Raw genomic sequence first — 21718 nt, 5'->3', positions numbered from 1 at the left:
TGGGGACTTCAAATTATCTAGCAGGATCTCTGGCTTAACAACAGCAACAAGTTCAGCTCAGGTATTTAGGACCTGTCACAAGGAAAAGGTCCTTTTAGTCAAAAAGGCTCAGAGGAACAATCTGCTTAACCATAGGATTACAGAGGGAGGGCACCTCTAGGCTTGGCAGGCTGAATAAGCACAAGATTTTCCTATAACTGTCTTTCACAAATATTGGGAGAGTCACATCTCTTATTTTCCAGATCAGAAAAGCTGTTATCACTGAAGCCAGTTTACTAAAGTTATTGCTATTATTTCCAGACTGTTAGTTACAAAATGAATTATTCAAAGAATAAGACTTTTTTTATTCAGAAACCATTGCTTTGAGTTCATAGGAACATTTACTGAAATTCTACATTTTTACAAATAATCACAAAAGTTCCAAAGCATGCAATTTTAGTAGAGATTAATCAATACAGAGATATACAGGGTTTATTATAGGAGAAAGTAGGAGAAATCAGGGGAAATGGGTAAAAATAAAAGTTAAATTTAAAGAATGCTGGTGAACAAATTGTACATTTCTGCTTTAATACAACTAAGTCTTTGTCCTCAGAATGCCAACCCTTGGACAACTTCAAATCACACAGCTACACTATGCTTGCGCAGGCAGATTTCTAGTCCACCGTCACCTCATCCAATTAATTTTTAGCAATAGTAAAATGCAAATAATATCCAAATGAAAAGAAAGTTTATTCTAATGAATGGGAACAAATTTATTTAAAAATAATAACTTGCTCATATTCATTATTTAGGGAGGTCCCATATATGCAACATCTCCATTCTGTCTGAACTGTTTACCTGAATGTGTCTTCAGTTTGACAGAGTAGGAGCTTTATATGGATACAAAACATTCAATCAATCTGTAAAAATTTTCAATCAATCAGTAAATATTTTCACATTCCCACCCAAGGATTGAGAGTCTGAAACTTTAATATAAATATGAAGCCATGTGGGATTTATATTTTTGCCCCTGGAAGGAAGTTGTATATAGCTATAAATTTATTAGATACAAACTTCTTTCATGGATATTATATAGAAAACTGTTCAAATGCAATCAAAAGATGATTCAATTTGTTCGGATCATGATGCTATTAAAGATTAACTTTTCTCTTTCTGCCATTTTCATCTACTCTACAGCTGCTATTAGCTGTAACTGAATAAGAAATTGCATTCATCAAAAGCTTTCACCTTAATTTTATAGGATAGAGGAATTGTATTAGCAGGTTCTTTCTAAGATACTTCTATTTCTATTCTGGTTCACATGAAAAAGAAGAAAAAAAACAGAAGAAAGGATATTAAGATAGAAATGTACACATGGCTACTGTTTTTCCTATCTTGAGATATCTCTTTCTGCCCTTTTTCATAGCAGAAAAACAAAATTACTCCTTAATTCATATTCTTGGTCTCTATAGATTCGCCATAGGTTTCAGTAGTGACAGATAAACAGAGACTGTTCTATATTATAAGTATTAGTGTATATGAGAAAAGAAACAACACTAACTTGAGTTGTATATTAATAATTTATTATGTTTATTATTTGTACACAATCTTCCCATTGTGCAGTCAAACTTTATCTTTGTCCTACTGTAGAGCATTTTTTCACCCCACTTTTTTGCTTTAGCTCTCAAACTTCTGCCTAATTTTTTGCCAGTAAAAAACAATAGAGCCAGTATCTTGAGGAATATGACTATTCTATTAAAGAATAACACAATTTATCTCACATTGAGTTGTCCACATGTCAAAAGGGGATGGCAAAGTTATCTTTTTTCTTGTACTTTTCAACTACTGAAAGTTTCACCATGCATTTATCACAAATGATTATAACACCACTATAAGGGTAGCCATCATGATCCCCATAACTGTGAAGCATTACTTCCTTCTCTTTATTATTGGCCTTTTCCCCCTGAAGGCATTCATGACAGAGACATTTAGTAAGTCAACAGTTTCCCCATCATGTAGGTTTACATTTAAAATGGGGTAAATGTATGCAAAACCATGCCTACAATTGCCTCTACCTCTCCTTTCCTGTAATTTATACATATAGCTTCACTGGTTTTGGAGAATATAGACATCATATCCAGTACCATTCACAGTTGGTTATTTACCTAGCAATGTTTTAGGACAAAGCAGGGCCAGCAATCCTTCTAACACAATACTGATTATGTGTGCACAAGCAGAGCACCTACATTTCTTTCTAGTTTGAACAGCTATAAAGGTTTTCAATTATAATGACAAATATTCATTTCATAAGTTGATTGGTTTGTTAAACTTGTATGCCACCCTCTTGCCAAAGACAACTGTTGTCCAAAAAACTTAGAAATTAAATTAAGAAGTGTTAGTTTATAAGGAAGAAGTTTTGTTGGCTTTGGTTTTCTATTGTAATGGACAATCAGAAATGAGGTAGCAATCATTGATATTATCAAGGGCTATGTAAAATTTTGATTTAGAGATTCAGTAAAGATACATTTGAATGAAATTTGTGTATTGAAATGGGGATTTGATCCAAACCAACAAGTCAGATTAGGTTTGCTTTGCAAGATTTATACACAGAAATATTCCAACTTTAGCTATGCAATCCGTGATTCTTAAATTATTTGAACCAATTACCAATTTTCCCAGACTTAAATAATGCCATTATCCTCACATACACACACATCCCAAAAAATAAAAATAAAAAATCAGTTTCTTGGCAGTAGCAGTTCAAAATTGGATCGTTTCTCAAAAACAAGTAATTACAGATTGCTCCATTTCCTTCATGAGATGTCCCTCCCACTTGAGGATAATTACCACCAATTTAAGAAACAGTTTGGGGTAGACACAAATCTTGCACTATTGCTAACCCTCCTCCTACACAGTTTAACTTAGGTTTCATCCTGTCACCTCCCATCTCAAATTTATTTAACTTAGAAGGAAGGGGAAGTGTTTGACTTCCCCAGCCTAAAGGTGGAAACAATTATCATGGACTTGTCAAACTAGCATTTTTTTAAAAAAAATTGTGATTGCAAAAAAAAAAAAAAAGATTTGCAAGATATGGAATGGAATATTCAAAATGTATAATAGTGAATACTGGAAGCCCTTTGACTGAAACTTGTCAGAATTAAATTCTATTACTCTTGTTATTTTTAAAACATATAATTTAGACGTCTTAAAGTTTCACCATTATAACTCATACATATTCTGAATCAAACTCATTCATTCATTCATTCATTCAATTTGTTGAAGTATAAAAAGTGGAAAGAGGGATACATAACTAAGGCAGAATATCAGCAAATAGTCTGAGCCTGCAAAGATGAAGTGAGGAAAGCTAAGACTCACAATGAATAAAGGCTTGTGACAAAAGTAAAAAATAACCAAAAAAAGCATCTTCCAATATGTTAAAAACAAGAAAAAAGTCAAGGAAACAGTTGGTCCATTAACGGGAGAAAATGGCAAGAGGGTGGAAAGCAAAAGGGAGAATGCAGAACTTTTTAACTTTACACCCACAAAAAAACAGTCCAACCTATCAAAAACATTACTATAAAAATAGATTAAGAACACAATTTAAAATGGGCTAGAAAATGGTAAGAGAGCACCTGTCCAGTTTAGACAAATTTAAATCACCAGGATCAGATGGATTACACCCCAAGGTTCTGAAGGAACTGGCAGATGTGATCTCAGAAAAACTGAACCATATTTTTCAAAGATCCTGGAGCACCAGGGAACTACCAGAGGACTGGAAAAGTTCCCATCTTCAAAAAAGGCAAAAAAATGGATGCAGAAAACTACAGACCTATCAGCCTGACATCAATACCTGGGAAGATTCTGGAAAAGATAATCAAGCAATGAATCTGCAAACACCTAGCAAACAAAGTCATAATCAAAAACCAACATGAGTTTGTCAAAAACAGATCATGCCAGACAAATCTTATTGCATTTTTTGACAAAGTGACAAAATTAGTGGTCCAGAGAAATCCTGTGGATATAATTTACTTGGACTTCAGTAAAGCATTTTATATTTTTATCAGTGATTTAGATGAGGGAATAGATGGAGAACTCATCAAATTTGCAGACCGCACCAAGCTGGCAGGAGTAGTCAACACTCCAGATGATAGGCTTAAGATACAGAAGGACTTTGACAGACTTGAACACTGGGCCCTATCTAACAAAATTAAGTTCAATGGTGAAAAAAGTAAGGTTCTACATTTAGGCAAGAAAAACCAAATACACAGGTATAGTATAGGCAGTACATGTCTCAATAGTAATAATTGTGAGAGGGATTTTGTGATCCTAGTGGACAATCACTTAAATATGAGCAGTATGATGCAGCTGCCAAAAATGCCAACACTGTCCTAGGCTACATTAATAGAGAGATAGAATCAAGATAACATTAAGTGTTAATACCACTTTATAATGCCTTATTCCAACCACACTTGGAATACTGCATCCAGTTTTGTTCGCCACAATGTAAAAAAGATGTTGAGATTCTAGAAAGAGTGCAGAGAAGAACAACGAAGATGATTAGGGGACTGGGGGATAAAACATAAAGAACAGTTGCTGGAATTGGATATGTCTAGTTTAATGAAAAAGACTAGAGGTTACATGATAGCAGTGTTCCAATATCTCAGGAGCTGCCAAGAAGGAGTCAACCTATTCTCCAAAGCACCTGAAGGCAGAACAAGAACCAATGGATGGAAACTAATCAAGGAGAAAAGCAACCTAGAAGCAACCAAGATCAAGTGCGGTACTAATACCACTCTAGAAAGTCTTAGTAAGACCAGTGGCAGTATTCAGCCAGTTTGGACCGATTCAGGTGAACCGGTAGATAAATTGCTGGCTGGCTCTGCCTCTCCCCAACCTCAGGAGTCCCCATACACCCTATTTGGGCTTCCAGGTAAGTTCAGGGAGGCCTCTTAAGCCCAAAATGGGATGCAGGGGTGTGGTGTCCCCCCATGGCCCGTTTTCACTCCCAAGATGCTTCAGGGAGGTCTCCTAGGCCCAAAATGGGCCACAGAGGGGGTTGTCACTCCCAGGATGCTTCAGGGAGGTCTCCTAGGCCACAGAGGTGCAGCACTCTCCCGTGGCCTGTTTTTCCTCCCAGAAGGCTTCAGGGAGGCCTCCTAGGCCCAAAATGGGGCGCGGAGGATGCATTGCCCTCCACCATGGTCCATTTTGCTCCCAGGGGGATTCAGGAAGCCGAGTGCTGCATGTCACACCCTCTGGCCATGTCCATCTTGGCCACGCCAATCCAGCCAGTCATTAGGGCAGAAAATCGGTTCACTTCTTGAAAAACTCCAATTTTCAAGAAGAGAAGCTGCACTTGTCCTGTTTCTCTTTCTCTTTAGGTAATACCTTTCTTAATTAATGGCACTTATAATGCTACAGTTTCTAATATGAAATGCAACATGTAACATGTACAAAGGAACATGTGCACGCGTTATTCATGCAACGTTCCAATCTGCTTAGAGTTAAGTAGAACAGATGTCTCCAACCTTGGCAAGTTTAAGACTTTTGGACTTCAACTCCCAGAATTCTGGGGAATTGAACTCCAGTTGAAGATCTTAAAGTTCCAAGGTTGTAGACCTTTGAAGTAGAACACACACATACACACACACCTGTCCTTGGTTCCAAGCTATATTGTCATAACAAACTTTGGATGCAGCTCAGTTTTGGTTTCCAGAAGCCATGGAATTTTCATAGCTGCTTAAGATAAAACAACTCACAAAAAGAACTGAGTGTTCTAAACAATTGGATATTTTATATATCTTTTTCAGTGTTTATCTGAATGCACTGAAAATTCTTCCAGAAATTGAATGAATTTCTGCTCATCTTTCCAGCCAAAAGTAATGTCATAGTCAAAAGACTCACTGGCAGTTTCCCACAAACCAACCAACATAGTTCTAACCACAGGCCTTCCTTATAGTACCGAGCAGGTGCAAGGCAGCAAATGATACCTGCAGAACAAACAGTTTCAGATGATGTAGTCCCTGAACTCCTAGAAAACCCCATTCTTCCTGTGTGAATAAAAGATGGCTATGTGAAATTCATTTTCATTTTTTATGTCTTTTGCTGCTTACATTTTCAAATTTGCGCATTTCCTGAGAACAGAATGATCCTCCAATTTGGGGCTGTGGCTTTTTTAGGGTTACGTTTTTCATACTGAAACATGGGATGAGAGAGATCACCAGATATGTTGAGGTAGAGCTCTAGCAAATTACACATTTATATAGCAGCTGCAGGAGCAGCTACTAGCAGCACTTGCAAAAGGCATGCAGGGAAGGTTTGCCACTGTAGAACATCATGGCAAGAGGACTCTCCATTGATCCATACATTGACCATAGAAAGAATATGTGAAGTGTGCTTGAATTATTCTTTCCTGGCTAAAGAGCATGTATATAAAAATTGTAATTAAGAACTGGGATTGGGTTTGCCTTTTTGCTTTTTCCCTTCCAATAACTTAAAATAAATGTTTTCTCACATCATATATTCACACAGTTGGGTGATGGATTCATCAGAATATGCCATGAATAGCCAGGGGAAGTTGAGTATTTAATTCAACAGATTGTGGTTGAAATAACTGGGATCCATTTCGCAAAGGATTGTGGGGCATGCTGTTTCCTCAAGTTATATAGTAGTCCTGCAAAGCAACTAGTACAGCCCAAGGACTAAAAGCAGTTCATATTGATTTCCTTTTCACATTTGCTAGCCAATTTCTATGGCAGGAATACGGTGTTCCAGCAACTGTTTTGTTTCTGTGAAATTCACATTTTTGTGGCCTTTCCATACAAATATTTTGTGCAAGCTGGAAAGTAACTTCAAGCTTCTACATATCCAGAGGGTCATCAGTATTGAAGAGCTGAGCTGTTTTATTTTCAACTTGGCTACAGTTGAAGCTTCAGCAGAGCTGGCTTTTGAAAAACTATAGCACCATTTCCCCATTCTCTAGTCTCATCCATCCTCCCAGTTTCTGTACTTCAAATCCAGGATGAGAAGAGTCAGCTTGAGAATTTTGTAGTTTGGACGCAATAGCACAGATAATTCATCAGGACTGATACTGACAAGACTTTGTCTATTTTAGTTGAGAGAGCGTAATTTTGTGGTGAATTCAACATGAAATTCAAGGAGGGGCCTCTATGGTCAATGTCTTTTGTGAGTCTTTTGTCAGTTTCCCCCTTTTCTTCAGAATCAGTTGCAAAAGCAAGAAGGGTGCAGGGATTCTGTGACCATGGAGGTTGGGGATTTATATCTGACTTTTATTATTTTTACATATAATCCAAGGCAATCAACACATCTAACACTTCTTTCCTATTTTCCCCAAAATAACAACTCTATGAGATAAATTGGGCTGAGTGAGTGGCACAATGTCACCCAGTGGGTTTTTATAGCCAAGACAGTGCTAGAACTCATGTTCTCCCACTTTCTAGCCTACTGCCTTAACCAATAGACCAAACTGGCCTAGTTCCATCAGTGGAAGTGATGTTAATCTTGGATTTCAAATACTTTGGGGGAGAGGGGGGGCTAGAGATTGAAATGATAGAAAAGTGGAAGTGGTTACAATGACTTATAGTTATTGTTTGAAGAGTCCTTTCCCACTCCACAGCCTGAAGTCCTGGTGCCCAATCCTAGACTTAATGGAAAAATGACTTGAACTGATACTACAAGGTTTATATTTTTATTTGACTCTTGAGAGGTTACAAATTCCTTTTCTTTTTAAGCATTTTTATCTTCTTGGCCAAGTGATCATTTTTTAAAAAGGTAACTTTAGTTAGGCACTTGTAAAAATTCCTCTGTAACAAATGGCCAAAATCATTGTTAAAAAACTACCAACTTTGACTGGTTCAGGGGATACAACTGAGTATCTTGTTGGTTAACTAAATGAATCTGTATGTAGCATGAACTAACAATGAGAGGCTAGATAAATTGCCATACATCCAGCCTCAGTTCTTTCACACATGTTTTCTGAACTGTATTCAGATGTGTATGCTAGCCTTATCTCACTGAAATGAGTTATAGTTTTGCAATTATTTATCTTGGATGGTTTGTTTATGTCTATAGCAAGGAAAAGTGATAAATGTGCATATGTACATTGGCCCTAAAACAAACCATTCGGGATTGAATCATCACACATTTACTTCTCTCCTTTTAAATGTGTGAACTTGTGATACATTACAAGATCAAACACGGTTTCTGAAAAAGTATTTTCTATTCTTTATAAAGAAAGAATACTATTGAGATTTTTTTCAGTGGATTTTTTTTTCTTTCAATATGCACATAAACATAACTGAATACCAAAGATGCTTTTTCAAGAGGCAACTGGACTTTCTGTTTTTTCTTTGGAGATGTTTCGCTTCTCATCCAAGAAGTTTCTTCAGAGCTGAAGAAGCTTCTTGGATGAGAAACGAAAAGTCTTCAAAGAAAAAACAGAAAGTCCAGTTGCCTCTTGAAAAAGCACCTTTGAGACAATCATGGCCTGGATGACTGAGAATCTCCATAGACTTTTAACTGAATATAACAGAGCTGTTCATAGTGCTTTCTTAAAATATATTTTAGGGCCAGACTGAAAATACTTGCTTTTTTCCCAGTGAAATATGTCAAAGTAAACAGGGGGTTAACTATTGCACTAAAAGAAAAGATTTATTCCAGATAATTCTTTTCCTGTGCTGGAAAAAAAGAGAAGAAGAAACCCATAGCTAGAATCTGCAAACCGTTCCTGCTGCATGGAAGTTTCATTCTGAATGAACAGGATGCCAAATGTCACAATCTCAGTGGAAATTGTTTTGCACTCTTGGGCTCAGTAGCATGACCACTTATTTTCATCTTTCTTTATGCACATTAATATACTACATTTTGCATTTAACAAAGTTATAATATACAAATGGTATGGTTGAATATTGCATTTTCTAAAAAAAAACACACTCTACTTTTGACTGCAGCATTACAGCTGGCTAGAAGAGTAGCATCAACATTGCTGTTGAGTTGGCTCAGATCTATTGTTCAAGGACATGCCATTTGCTAGTTTTTGTATGGCTATTCTATTCATTGGTGAGTCATAGGCAGCTATAATTCTGTTGTGCATCACCCTCTCTAATAGAAGAATCCTGTTTCTTACCCCTCATAAAAAATAAGGACTTATCCTTATCCTTGCCTTTAGCAAAAGCTGTCAGCTATCAGTCTCTTTACAGTAGCGCACTGCACATCTGGATTTGTTCATTTTGACAGGGTTTTAAACTATGTGCCTGGAAGCCATGGTTATTTTGGATAAATAATCATGATTTTCTTAATAGAATGCCAAAACATTTTCCTGACAGATTCCCAGTTTGTCCTCTAGTACAACTGTGGATCACATGTAATCAATGCTGTAAATTCATCTGAGTATGAGGTGTTGACAAATAACTTTTAAATAAATATTTCTCTGCGAACAAAAACATCCAGTGCAAAAAAACAATGAGAAAAACCATAAACAGAATTGGAAGGAGGATCCCTAATCTATGTTGATAGATTAGGGTTTTGTACATTGAATAACCTTTCAATATTGAAGGCTGGATTCTTCGTGGAAGAGACCACCTTTTTTTTCTTTTTTTTTCTTTTTTCTTTTCTTTCTTTTCTTTCTTTTCTTTTTCTTTTTCTTTTCTTTTCTTTTTTTTTTTTGCTAACTTGTTATTTTGTTTTTCAACTAAATAAGCCACCAAATGCAATTCCTGGTCTGGGTTTCCCTTTCTGTCACTTCTCCATAATTCTTTGTATTTCGGTTGGGCTCTCAGCTGCCTGCTGCTTCCTCTTTTTCCTGCATTCCTATATTTCATTATTTGCAGCTTCTTCCTCTTCAGCAATATGAGGAGGATGTGGAAACCCAGTTATATTATGAGCTACAAATCAGCTTCCAGTATCCAAGAGTGCCTGCTATTGAATGTTAATGCTGTGTCTGCATCGAACAGAAAACTCTGTACAAAAGTCAAATGAAGGAATCAGGCCATTACAAAAGGCACAAGTCTTTCATGGCATAGGGCCTAGTTATTTGAGCAACTGCCTATCTTCCTTGGTGTCACCTCAAGTTGATAGGGTTGGCATGCTCCAGGTTCCTTCAATTAAACAATCTCATCTATCAGGATCCAGGAAACTTGTCCTCCCTGCTATATCTGCCTCTTGAATGAGGATCCTTTCAAGATCTGGATGGTTCCAACCCTTATAACAGCCTTATAGCATTCCAAAGGGCCTTGAAAACCTTGCCCTTCTCCTAGGCCTTGTAGTAGGACAGTTGATCCCTCTTTGTTGGATGATGGTGGGATGGTGGTGGGATGTTATAGGATTTGGCAGATTCATCATCTTACTTTTCTTTTTCCTTTCCCTTTCCCTTTCCCTTTCCCTTTTTCTTTGTCAGAATCTGATTCTGTTTATTTTTGTTATATTGTTTCTATGTTATTTTGATACCCTATGATCACCCAGATTCATTTGGACAGCATTAAAATCAATTTTTATTATGGTCACAGACCAGCAAGATAGCCGCATCATGTCAAATATATCATACATAAAAATAAATAAATCCATCATGTGTTTTTGCTGAAGTTCTCTTGTTCTCCTTGCATCAACAGGAGACGAAGCATTCATTCCTATTTGTGGCATTTGTGCCTTTTTCAGAAGGATTTTGCTTTTGAGAAAAAAATTACAAAATGATAACAAATGCTAAAGATTGGAATTAAATCTTAGCCTTATATTTCTATTTTTGGAATGGATTCTTTTCTGCCATCTTCCTCTCAGAGCTAAGTCAAAAAAAAATTAATGAATTTGATACCTGAGAGCCAACAAAAATGATTGCCTCCAGTACCAATGCTGATAAACTCTTCTTGTTTCCAGAGATGGCCTAAGGACTTTTAATGTCTGAGATGTTTGTTCATGAACAATTCAACTAACTGAAAGATAATTATAAAAGATGAAGAGAGAAAGAATCAGTCTCTCCTATCAAAGAACTTCTTCCTGTGGCAGAGCAATATTGTCAAGCACTTGTCTAGACATATGTAAAACAGCTTTGTCTTTTCCTATATAGCTGCTAACGAATCCTGAAAAAAGTAGGGTTGCTTTAAAAAGTTGCAGTTGATTGCATCCCTGGAAGCATTTTTTTCTGGTTTAGGAAAAGAGTTGTAGTCCAGGCTGCAAAACAATAATTTGGGAAACTCTTCCCTCACTCTGCTTTCTGCCACCTGAATTAAGAACCCTCTAGTATTTCACTCTTATCAGCAAGTGCAATCTTAATCCTTCTAGCAGCTTCATATCCCCTGTGAAATATTATTCTTGAGCTTGATTTTCCCTGCTTACATAGGGAGAACACATCAGATTCTTTTCTTAACCCATTTCTGACATTGGGTTTCAAGTGAGATATTACTTTCTTAACCCTATGCACGTATATAGAAGTCTTAAGATTATTCCCTCCAACCATGGTTAGAACTGTTGAGAAAAAACATCTGCCTGCAAAACTGCTCTATCATGCTTTAATCAAATCTCGTAGTAGAAATGTATACATACATGTATATGAACAGCTTGATGGCCAGACATCTTTTCCTTCCTATCAACAATTCAGAATTTTTTTAGTAAAAAAAAAAAATTGAATTGAAAACACAGAAACATGGGCAATAGAACTACCGATTTAGTCTTTCCTCCTTCTATATAGAATGGGAGCAAAGGGATTTCTTTTACTTGATATTTATATTTCAGGTGCAAAGACTGACAATTTTTTAAACTGGAGGAAGCATCAGGTTGGTTTATAGTGTTCTCTGTTCATTATGTAATAAGATCAGCAAGCATGAGGTGATCACATAGTAGAGCAAATAAAGTGCTCTGAAGGTTTGGGAGTAGAAACAGTGCCAAGTGGAAATGTCCAAGCCATCTCAAGCTGATGAGGAAGAAAAAGCTAAGGGGAAAAAGGGGAAGTACTATGGAGAAAGAAAGAAAGCCAACAAAAGCTCAGAATTGCTGCCTTTGTGGATGTTGCACAGGAGAGAGAAGCAATAGGTTGAGATTTCCAGTTAGACGGGGGAAGGAGTGATTTGCTGGCTCAGCTGTGCTCTCCTAGTTCCCTAGGGAACTTGATGTTCTTCAGCTTCCATTTCAATACAGTTCTTTGGCTCTTTGACAGCTCTTTGGCTCTGCTATACCCTATGGCCTTTCAGAATAATATCTGTATGAAACAACTCGTATCCAGAACTTTAGGAAATAAGAGTCAGTTTTGGTCAGCTGTTGCCTATTCCCTTTTAAAACATGATGGGAAGGGAACCACAACTAAGCAAAATGAATAGATGATAGTTAACCATAGAAAATCACAGTCATTGAATCATGATAATATAACCTTTCCAAATCATTCCTTACCTTTCAGCAGTTGTATGGACACAAGCCACAGACTTCAAAACTTCACAGTTTTTCATATGGGGTTTATCTCCACTTCAAGGAAGTTTGCTTATTTAGGCCTTGTTGAACTGGATGCATGAGAACCTCATATTGCTCTTGTAATTTTTTCAGTTTTTAAATTAAACTTGGATACAGTAGCATTGTATTCCAATAGCTTGTCTGGTTATTATTATTTTTTGCACAAATGTTTACTCAAATGTCATCAATTTACTACAGAGTAAAGATTGGAAGAGTATGTTCATAACTTATAATTCTTCTTAATATAAGTACAGTTAGAAAGAAAATAAGCTACCCTTCCTGATTGATGGTTTTATATTTGATGTTTAATTCTAGTTTCAAATCATCAGCCTCTACAATTGAGTAGTGCTCATTTCTTTAATTGTTCAACAGTTTTCAAATTATTGGGGGGAGAGGGGTTGGGGTTTTTTTGAGCAATCTTAATAGTTATTTAGAATTCAAATTGTTATTTAGAATTCAATAATTAAATCCTTCTAGGCAAAGAAGGATTTAATATATTAAGCTGATTTGCTGGTTCTTTAATCAATTAGAAAAAAAATCCAGAGTTTCGTGAAAAGATTAACATGAATTTATTAAACCTCTTTATAATTTCTCCTGCCTATGTAGAATTCATCAAATTTTCTAGAAATTTTACGATAATCGAACTACATATCAGCAGCTTGATATTAAAACCAAGGACTCTGTAGAGTAGATTAAAAAAGTAATCAATTTTTAACATGTGGCAAATAATATGGCCATTACCTGAAGTGAGTATATATATTTTAAAAATTCTTTCTAAGCTAAACCCATCTAATTGTTTTATTAGATAACTTCATTAGTAAATTCTGGGAATGAAATGAGGCAAAATATATCTTGATTTCAGGAAAGAACTTGACAAAGACTAACTTTCTGCTTAGCAAACTAATATGGCATTGTCTAAGTGATATGACAAGTAATATATAACTGGCTTGAAAAATATTAGTCCTTATCAAACTAGTAGTAGGTATCAGGTGAGATGCCATATTGTTATTGCTTTGGTGCATGAGAAGGACTAGGAGTGACATGAAAGCAGTCTTCCAGTACTTAGAAGCTCTCACAGAGAAGAGGGAGTCAATATATTATCCAAAGCACCTGAGAGCAGGACAGGAACTAAGTAATGGAATATCATTAAAGAGAGATACAACCTACTACTAAGAAGAAATTTTCTGACAGTGAGAATTAATTAGTGGAATGACTTCCCTCCAGAAATTTTGAGTACTTCATCACTGAATGTTTCCAAGAACAGATTGGACAACCATCGGTCTGGAATGTTTAAGATCTCCTGCTCAAGCAGGAGATTGGACTAGAAGATTTCCAAAGTTCCTTTCACCTTGTTATTCTATGCAAGATGTATTAAATGAAACAAAATTTTGATATTTTTTTTTAAAAAAATATATAGAAGATAAAATAAATGAATACAATTCATGATCTTGAGAAATTGACCTGGAAATTACAAAATGAACATTCAACAAATAAATGTAAAGTTCTTCCTTTATCAAACAGAATCCAATGTAGAGATATTGAATGAGGATTAACAAAGTATGTGGACAAGATTTTGAAATAGTAGCTGATTACAAACTGAATATATATCAGTAGTTGGATGTGGCTGCCAAATAGAGAAATAGCATCTGAGCATCTTTTAGGAAAGATTTAGATAACTTGAACTGATTCAGAGAAGGGGGTTAAGGATGGGTAGGAAATATGACACTAAGTTCTATAAGGATGTATGTATGAAATGCAAAATATATTGTTTTGAAAAAACCTGAATGGGGAAACTGCACCCTTCAGTACCCAAAAGAATGTTACACAGAAGACCTATTCTTTATCAATACAGTCCACATATCCCAGAATAATGGATTTACATTATAGGAAACAAATTTTGGTTTGGGGGAAAAAAATCTAATAATAAAACAATAGAATTCATTATCTAGATGGTGGGCTCCTCTTTATTGGATGTCTTTAAGCAAAGGCTGGGTAACTATCTGGATGATTTAATTTGAATTACTACATGAAAAATGTTGTCTAAATTGCCCCTTCCCATCCCATGATTCTAGGTTTTAGCTTCCTTACCAAAGCAAACATTTTTTTCCCAGATCAACCATACTATTAAAGATAAGTCTTCTAAATATTATTCTTGTGTTTTAAGTTTTATTTTAACTTCACTTTCCAATTCTACATACTATATGATGCTTATAAATGTTCAAATGGTGAGCATACAGTACCAAAGGCCTAAAATCCCCCTCCCCTTTTTTTTTTTTACAAAAAAGATGGTTATCTTACAATGTAGAAGAAAACAAACTCACAGATGCTAATTAAAGTGTTTGGTTTTTGTTTATTTTAGAGTGGAATCGCTCTAAGCACTTAAATGAAAAATTCCTTTTACATTCTTCCAAATCTGAAAACACAATATCAAGAGTTTGCCTCCCTATTATTCTGTCTTCTATTTTACCTCTGAATAGCGATGCCAGTCTCTTTCATAGAAGCAATGTCTGTTATGATTCTTCATCTTGTGCTGCTGACCACCTTACAACCTAGCATCCTCTTTACCTTCTTTATTGCAGCTGCATATGGGGCTGAAGGCTTTAAGGATTTTCACACCATCATCCCCAAATCTTTTTCTCGTAAGTATTCTGTGGGCATGATGACCAGATATTGCTTAACTTTTTCATCCGTGCATGTAACTTCTGTCACTCATGTATTTCTTTTTGTCTCTGTTTTTTTTTGTTCTTGCCTTTGTCCTTTAACTTTTACCTCCTAGTATTTTTTTCAAGCTTACAAATAATGTTAGTGTTACACATACATCAGTTAGCTTAGAGAAAAGCCTAATTTATTTACATAATAAAGGAAAATTCCTAGTATATGACTGGCTATAGAGACATATGAAAAAATACCACTTATATCAAGAGAGAACTAAATGCTTAGTAGCATCTATTCGTAGGGCCCTGTAACCATTTAAATAAAACAAGGACTTTGATATTTACTTTTCTACATACAGAAGTGCATGGCTCATTGGTTAAGATTCGTTTGTTTGTTTGTTTGTTTGTTTGTTTGTTTGTTTGATTGATTGATAAAATAATTCCTATGCCTTGATTTCAGATTTCATAATGATAAGAAAAAAATTGAGAAATAAGGCAATGGTTGCTTGTCTAGGGCCCAGAAACTGCAAATCAGGTCTGAAAATGGAGGACTAGGCAACATGATACAGTTATTATGTCAAAACTAGCAGTGGCTAAGTGGTAGAAGTGGTTATGAGATCAGACCATTCTGCTCAACACTGAAGTATTACAGACCTGGGGACACAATTTCAATGGCACCACTTACACGTGTAATACTCAGATTCAAGTGCTAGCTAAACTTTGTATTGTTAAAGCATTATGTACCATGACTGTGGGAAACTCTCATTCTAACATCATTGCCAGTTAATCAGAAGTGCTATACAAGTGGTCTGATTTGGCAGAAGGCTAATGGAATTTAAAATGTGTAATATTCCTCAATCCCTTCTGTTTGATCTGACTCATAAAAAATAATTCACCCATTGTCAATTATCTTTAATAACAATATCACTTTGACAGTAGGTGTGATAGTGGCTGGGATACTGTGTGTCTGCATTTTTTTAAATGCATATGATTAAGAGTTAATATCTTAGACCCGATTAAACAGGCTTTTGTAACACACATGTGCAATAGGACTGGGTGTTTTGTTAATATGATTTATTGGGTTAGGGATTTTCTGTCTTCACTGTGTTGGGGTGGTGCACTGAGGGAGCTCAACCAATCTCATTGTACATATGTTGTGCACTGACAATAAAAAAAATAGAATTGAATTAAAGCTCATAGCAGCTGATCCTTAAAAACATCTTTCAACAGTTGACTTCAAAGGAGCCTATATTATTTTCTGACCATTGCAGAGCACGTCTACATACAAGGAAGATTCACTGTGCTTAGGAACATTTACTCCCAGATAGAAAAAATATGTTTTGTTTTTAAAACTGTTTTAAAAACAGACTGAATGTGATCTACACTTAGTCACACTTTGAGTAGACACACTGAAATCAATAGACATCAATTAATCATGATTTATTTACCCCATTGATTCAATGGATTAATTCTGGCTCCAATTAATTATATATTTTCAACTATCTAGTTTTGGTATAAATAGCAGAATGAATAGATGGGGTATTTTAAGTTCTACCAAACATGGAGAGGTTGACAAAATTTACATGTAGCAGTATCATAGTATGATCACAGGAAAATCATTTTTATTTCCCAAATATTATTCATGACCTGTATAATTTTATGGTAGAAAATTCACTTTTAATACACAAGAAATCAGCCAAAATTATGAAGAAGTAATGTTCCATTTTTTACTATCCATTCATAACCCAAATACCTCACATTTGTCTATATGGTCTGAAGAGCTGAAAACAAATTCTGATTAATATTTTGTTATAGATTATGCATCTAAAAAGAAATTGTTGTTTCTTGGTCAATCACCTGGAAGAATATAGGTGGTCGTCAATTACAGATTGCCTTCCTTGTTCAGCAATTGTTCTAAGTTACAAAAGCACAGAAATAGTAGGTTTCCTAATGGTTGCAACTATTGCTGTGTCCCTGTAGTCACGTGACCATAATTTAAGTGCTTTGCAACTGGTGCACATTTACAATGGTTGCAGTGTCCCACAATCCTATAATCACCATTTCTGACCTTCACACTTAGGTCCTAACAAGCAGAAAATCTGGCAGGTTGCTGCAATTTGCAGTCCTAGGATTCATGCTATGGTTATTAAGCGTTGGTTTTGTTGCTTAACAACAGCGAAACTGATTTTGTAAGTCTGACGTGATCATGTGATATTTCACTTAACGATTGTGTTATTTACCAATGAAATTGCTGGACACAGTTGCAGTTGGTAGGTGAGCATTATTAAAGGAATAAAATCCTACCTACATGAAGCATATTACATATTGATGGGAATGACATGTTTGTATCCATTCCAATATAAAAGATTTCTAAAATCTTTGGAATGATTTATACCTTTGTAGATAAATAAATGAAAATAAGCCTCTTTAGACACAGAAAGATGGCATGTCAGAAATACAATTTTTAACTTTATTTCTTCTTGATTGTTCTGTTCAGAATTGTTCAGAATTGTTCTGTTTTTCAAATATGAAAGGATTTCCACTTATATTTCCAGTTAATTTTCTTACAATTAAGAGAAATGGATAGAATTGGAATGAGCAATCTGCAGCCTGGATTACATGTGCCCCATGTTGCACTGTCAAAATTCATTTTTAGTGAACAATTTTAGCAACTAATAAACATTCTAAAGAAGTTAGGTGGTTGAGAAATATGAAGTATAAATAAATATACAATAATAAATAGAGTCATAGTAAAACAAAATGCTCAAAGTAAAAGAAGAAAAAAATGAAAATGTTTGGGCTCTATTTCCTGATGATCTTAGGTTTTCCCTTGTGGCCTTAGTAGCCCAAACACTTTTTTTTAAAGTGCACCATCCAAGCCAGCATCAATTTCCATCTGCTAGGTCAAATATAGAAAAACAGCTTTTTCTTTCTGTTTTCATTCCCTAGATCCCTGACTTCTAACTTTTTCCTTTATTCTGAGTTCCAATAAGTCAGGGCACCACTGTAGTATGTGCTACTGCTATGGTGAACACAAAATTTATTGGACAGAAAACGACAGAATCTCACAAGATTTCATGGCTCCAACCTGAATTCTTGACAGATTTTGAGCAAGAACAGTTATATCATTCTAGAGTTGGCAATCTGTCAAAATGAGGACCATTATTAAAAATAGTTTATATTTTGACACCTGCTCCAGTGATTGTCTAGGGCACAGGTAGAACTATGGCTCCGGACAAGTCATATCTTTCTTCAGATATGTGAATTTGGACATACCTCACTAAGTATATTCTATTGGCTCCTTTGTCATACATAGTTTCTGCTAGGTTGCTTCAAGGTTTAACAAGGCTTTGGCAATCCAAATCTATGGCAAATGAGCTAGGAAAGGGCTTGATAGATTGGTCTTTTTTATCCAGTCACATATCAGTCAGTCTTTTATTACGGTAAATGAGCAGAAAGTAATACAGAAAAACATAAAGGTGAAAACTTACCAGGTGAAAGAAAACAAAATATTATCAAATAACATTTGGTACAAAATAAAATAATAAGGTAATAAACAACCAATAATAGTAAATGTAATTGATGGCGACAAATATTACATCAATAAAACAAAATTTGGCCACATTCTCCAATCAAGTGTGCCAACATGATCATATATTAAAGAGCTATTGTGGCTGCCAGAAACATTGATAATTTCACTGGTTTGCACATTATATTTATATGAGGTTTGGGCATGATATGAAACTTAGAGTTATAAATGTAAATATTTTAATATTGTATATGTATTTTAAATAAGTCCATTCCGCCCATGTAAGTACATTAGTAACTTGTCACTTAATTATATTGTTAGTGTGTTATTGAGAAATGCTTTCCTTTATGCTGTTTCTTTCCCACAATGATTTTGATTGGTTTATTTTTAAAAAAACCCCACTGAGTGGCATCCTCTATTGTTTCTTTCAGCCAGTAATATTAAAGTAGAGACACAGAGTGATGAAGAGAATGGGCATGCCTGTGAAATGAATGGGGAAGAATGTGCGGAGGATTTACGAATGCTTGATGCCTCTGGAGACAAAATGAATGGCTCACACAGTGGCAGCAAAGCCATGTCAGGAGTTGGAGGCATTCGACTCCCTAACGGAAAGCTAAAGTGTGATGTCTGTGGGATAATTTGCATCGGTCCCAATGTTCTTATGGTTCACAAGAGAAGCCACACTGGTAAGGTCTAGCAGAGTTTTTTTTTATTTTAGCTACTAGAGATTTGTATTCGAATTAATCCAGTACTGTGCTGCCCACTCCTATTCTGAAACTCAAGTTACCAGACAATACATTACTTAACACACCCAGACCATACTATACTATACTATACTATACTATACTATACTATACTATACTATACTATACTATACCAAGAATACCGATATCAGACCACCATGAAGAGGCCAAGGAGAATTATAGGTTAAATTTCTAATCCATTCCTTTTGTAAATCACATAGAATAATCAGGCTATGTCTTCTTCGAGCCAGGCCAGACATAAGATCAAAATAATAGCAGTTACCAAATTGAGAAATGATCTTTTTTCCCATTCATTCAATAACCATATTTTAGAAGCACAATAATAATTATCAGAATCAAATATCCAAATTGATTTTTTAACGAAGATTTAAATATAATGGGAATAAAGTCCTCTAAAGTTAATCACCCTGAGGTTCAGCCGGATAGTAATTTTAATCTTCCAGAAAGATTCTGCTTATCTGGAAAAAGATGGATGCAAGGAGTGAGTGGCAGATCTTAAACAGACAAATAGTTTGCTCTTGGTATTTGTATCAGTGTATCATTGTCAGCAGGCAAATTACCCCTCCCCCCATAATTCATATTGTGAATTATAAGGATTATGTGAACCCCATTGTACTTTCTGTTAGAAAAAAAACAAAGATTAGGTTTGCTTCCAATACCATAAACTATTGTTGTTTATACTACTAGTGCTTGGTTATGGACACATACAAACATGAATGTTGATAAAGACTTTGATAGAGCTTGGAATGTAAAAGGCAGGAACCAGGCAAAGATCTTAAATATAAGAATATACAGTATTCACTAGATTTCAACTAAACTATTCTTGTTTTTCAGCAAATCAAGGTTATTTCTCCTGAGTGATTTATAGCATCTTTAGAACAGCACTAAGCTGTCACTGCAGTTGCAATAATAATAATATGACCAACCATAACAATAATAAATTGATTATTTGGGCACAACAATGATAGGATGATTTTAAAACACACTATACTGTAAATTGCAAATGGGGACATAACCAGAGATGGCAGTTTTATAGGATGTTATTTTTATACTATTACCAGTTAAACAGTTTTAACAATGGTACTTCATTCTTTCCTTCTACATATATTTTTTACCTAAAAGGGTACTTTTTGGATTTCTTATATGACACATCAGTTTTTCTATGAGGAAGCATTGAACTTCTGCCATGCAGAGCCATGTGTGTTGCAGAAAAATCTGGGAAGTTCTAAAACGAATCCTTTTGCAGGATTGTTGGCCTGACCATACCTCCACAGGAATGCATAGAAAGTTGTTGTGTCCAACTGTTCCTGAATGTTAGATTCGCCATGCGTGCTTTATGTATTTAAGAAGTAGCCTTAAAACGCCTTGCATTATTTGCAAATTACAGACAGAAACAGATAATTCTGATTTTTGGTCATCTTTCCATCATTTCAATTTAACTCTACTTCACTGGGTGATCTGAATTTCCTTGATTTCACCAGCAATCCTCTGTCTCACCCAAGTTTCATGTTTCTGTTTTCTGATCCCCAAATTAGATAAATATCATTCTTGTCTCCAGGTTTTCATTTTTGACTCTAGGTTTTAGTCTATGAAATAATTACTTATCTGCTTATTTTCTCTTTTGTGACCCAATCTGTTTTGGTGCTGTTTTGACTTCATTCTGGTCATGGTTGTGTGTTTGAAAAGGCCACTGAATTAGAGGAGAAATTTTAACCTTGTAGGCAGGGGCATCCAGGCAAAGAGGCTTGATGTTGTTGATTCCTGTCACTATGCTTCAATGTGCTGGCAAAGCTAAATAGCTGTGCATGCTCAGGCATGGGGAGATATCTGGGGGTAGCCACAATGTAGCAGATAACCATTCCCTCATATCAAGCATCTCTTTTGAAGGTTGTGTAAATATCTAGTCCTAAGAAAGCAAAAATAATTATCTCCAGTCCTACTTTTTCAGTAGCATGTTAAAATTACACATGGCAATCTCATGGTTACATTTCAGCATGTGTCAGATAACAGTATGAGGTTTATAGTTTAAAATATTCATTGTAACTCCTGAGTATTCCATAAACTGCATGGGAGCATAAACATAATAAAAACAATTGCAACTTTCATGGTCCCACTTCTTCTGAAACAACTTTAAAGATCAAATCCATTGCACTGCATAACCTAGAGTTTTTTTCGTGCCTTTGAGTCAGTATTGACTCCTGGCAATTATCTGGGCTAAATTCCTTCAATTTTCTTAAGAAGGTTTTTCAGAAGAGATTTTATCTTTTCCTTCTTCCCAGAGCTAAGAGAGAGTGACTGGCCCAAGGTCCCCCAGATGGCTTCGTGCCCAAGGTGAGACTGGA

At 35.5% G+C, this 21718-nt stretch overlaps 1 protein-coding gene across 8 annotated transcripts in view; it reads left to right on the top strand.

Annotated features, from left to right (window-relative positions):
* Window positions 1–21718, top strand: part of IKZF1 (IKAROS family zinc finger 1) — an 80043-nt gene that overhangs the window by 42799 nt on the left and 15526 nt on the right. For 3 of the 8 annotated variants that reach the window (XM_087892353.1, XM_034416417.2, XM_034416416.2), the window contains 2 exons: window positions 15009–15068; window positions 19044–19298. The exons of 3 other annotated variants lie outside the window; for them this stretch is intronic. In XM_087892353.1, the coding sequence (XP_087748479.1) occupies window positions 15009–15068; window positions 19044–19298 (315 nt within the window). The remainder of the gene's footprint in view (window positions 1–15008; window positions 15069–19043; window positions 19299–21718) is intronic. 2 more of the 8 variants (XM_087892354.1, XM_087892355.1) reach the window with 2 other exon arrangements.

This window comes from Pantherophis guttatus, chromosome 4, assembly GCF_059756535.1.
Source record: "Pantherophis guttatus breed Tessera chromosome 4, ASM5975653v1, whole genome shotgun sequence".
NCBI classification, from domain to species: Eukaryota; Metazoa; Chordata; class Lepidosauria; order Squamata; family Colubridae; genus Pantherophis; species Pantherophis guttatus.
Note: the sequence above shows the minus strand (reverse complement) of the source record. Positions and strands in the feature narration are given on the sequence as shown.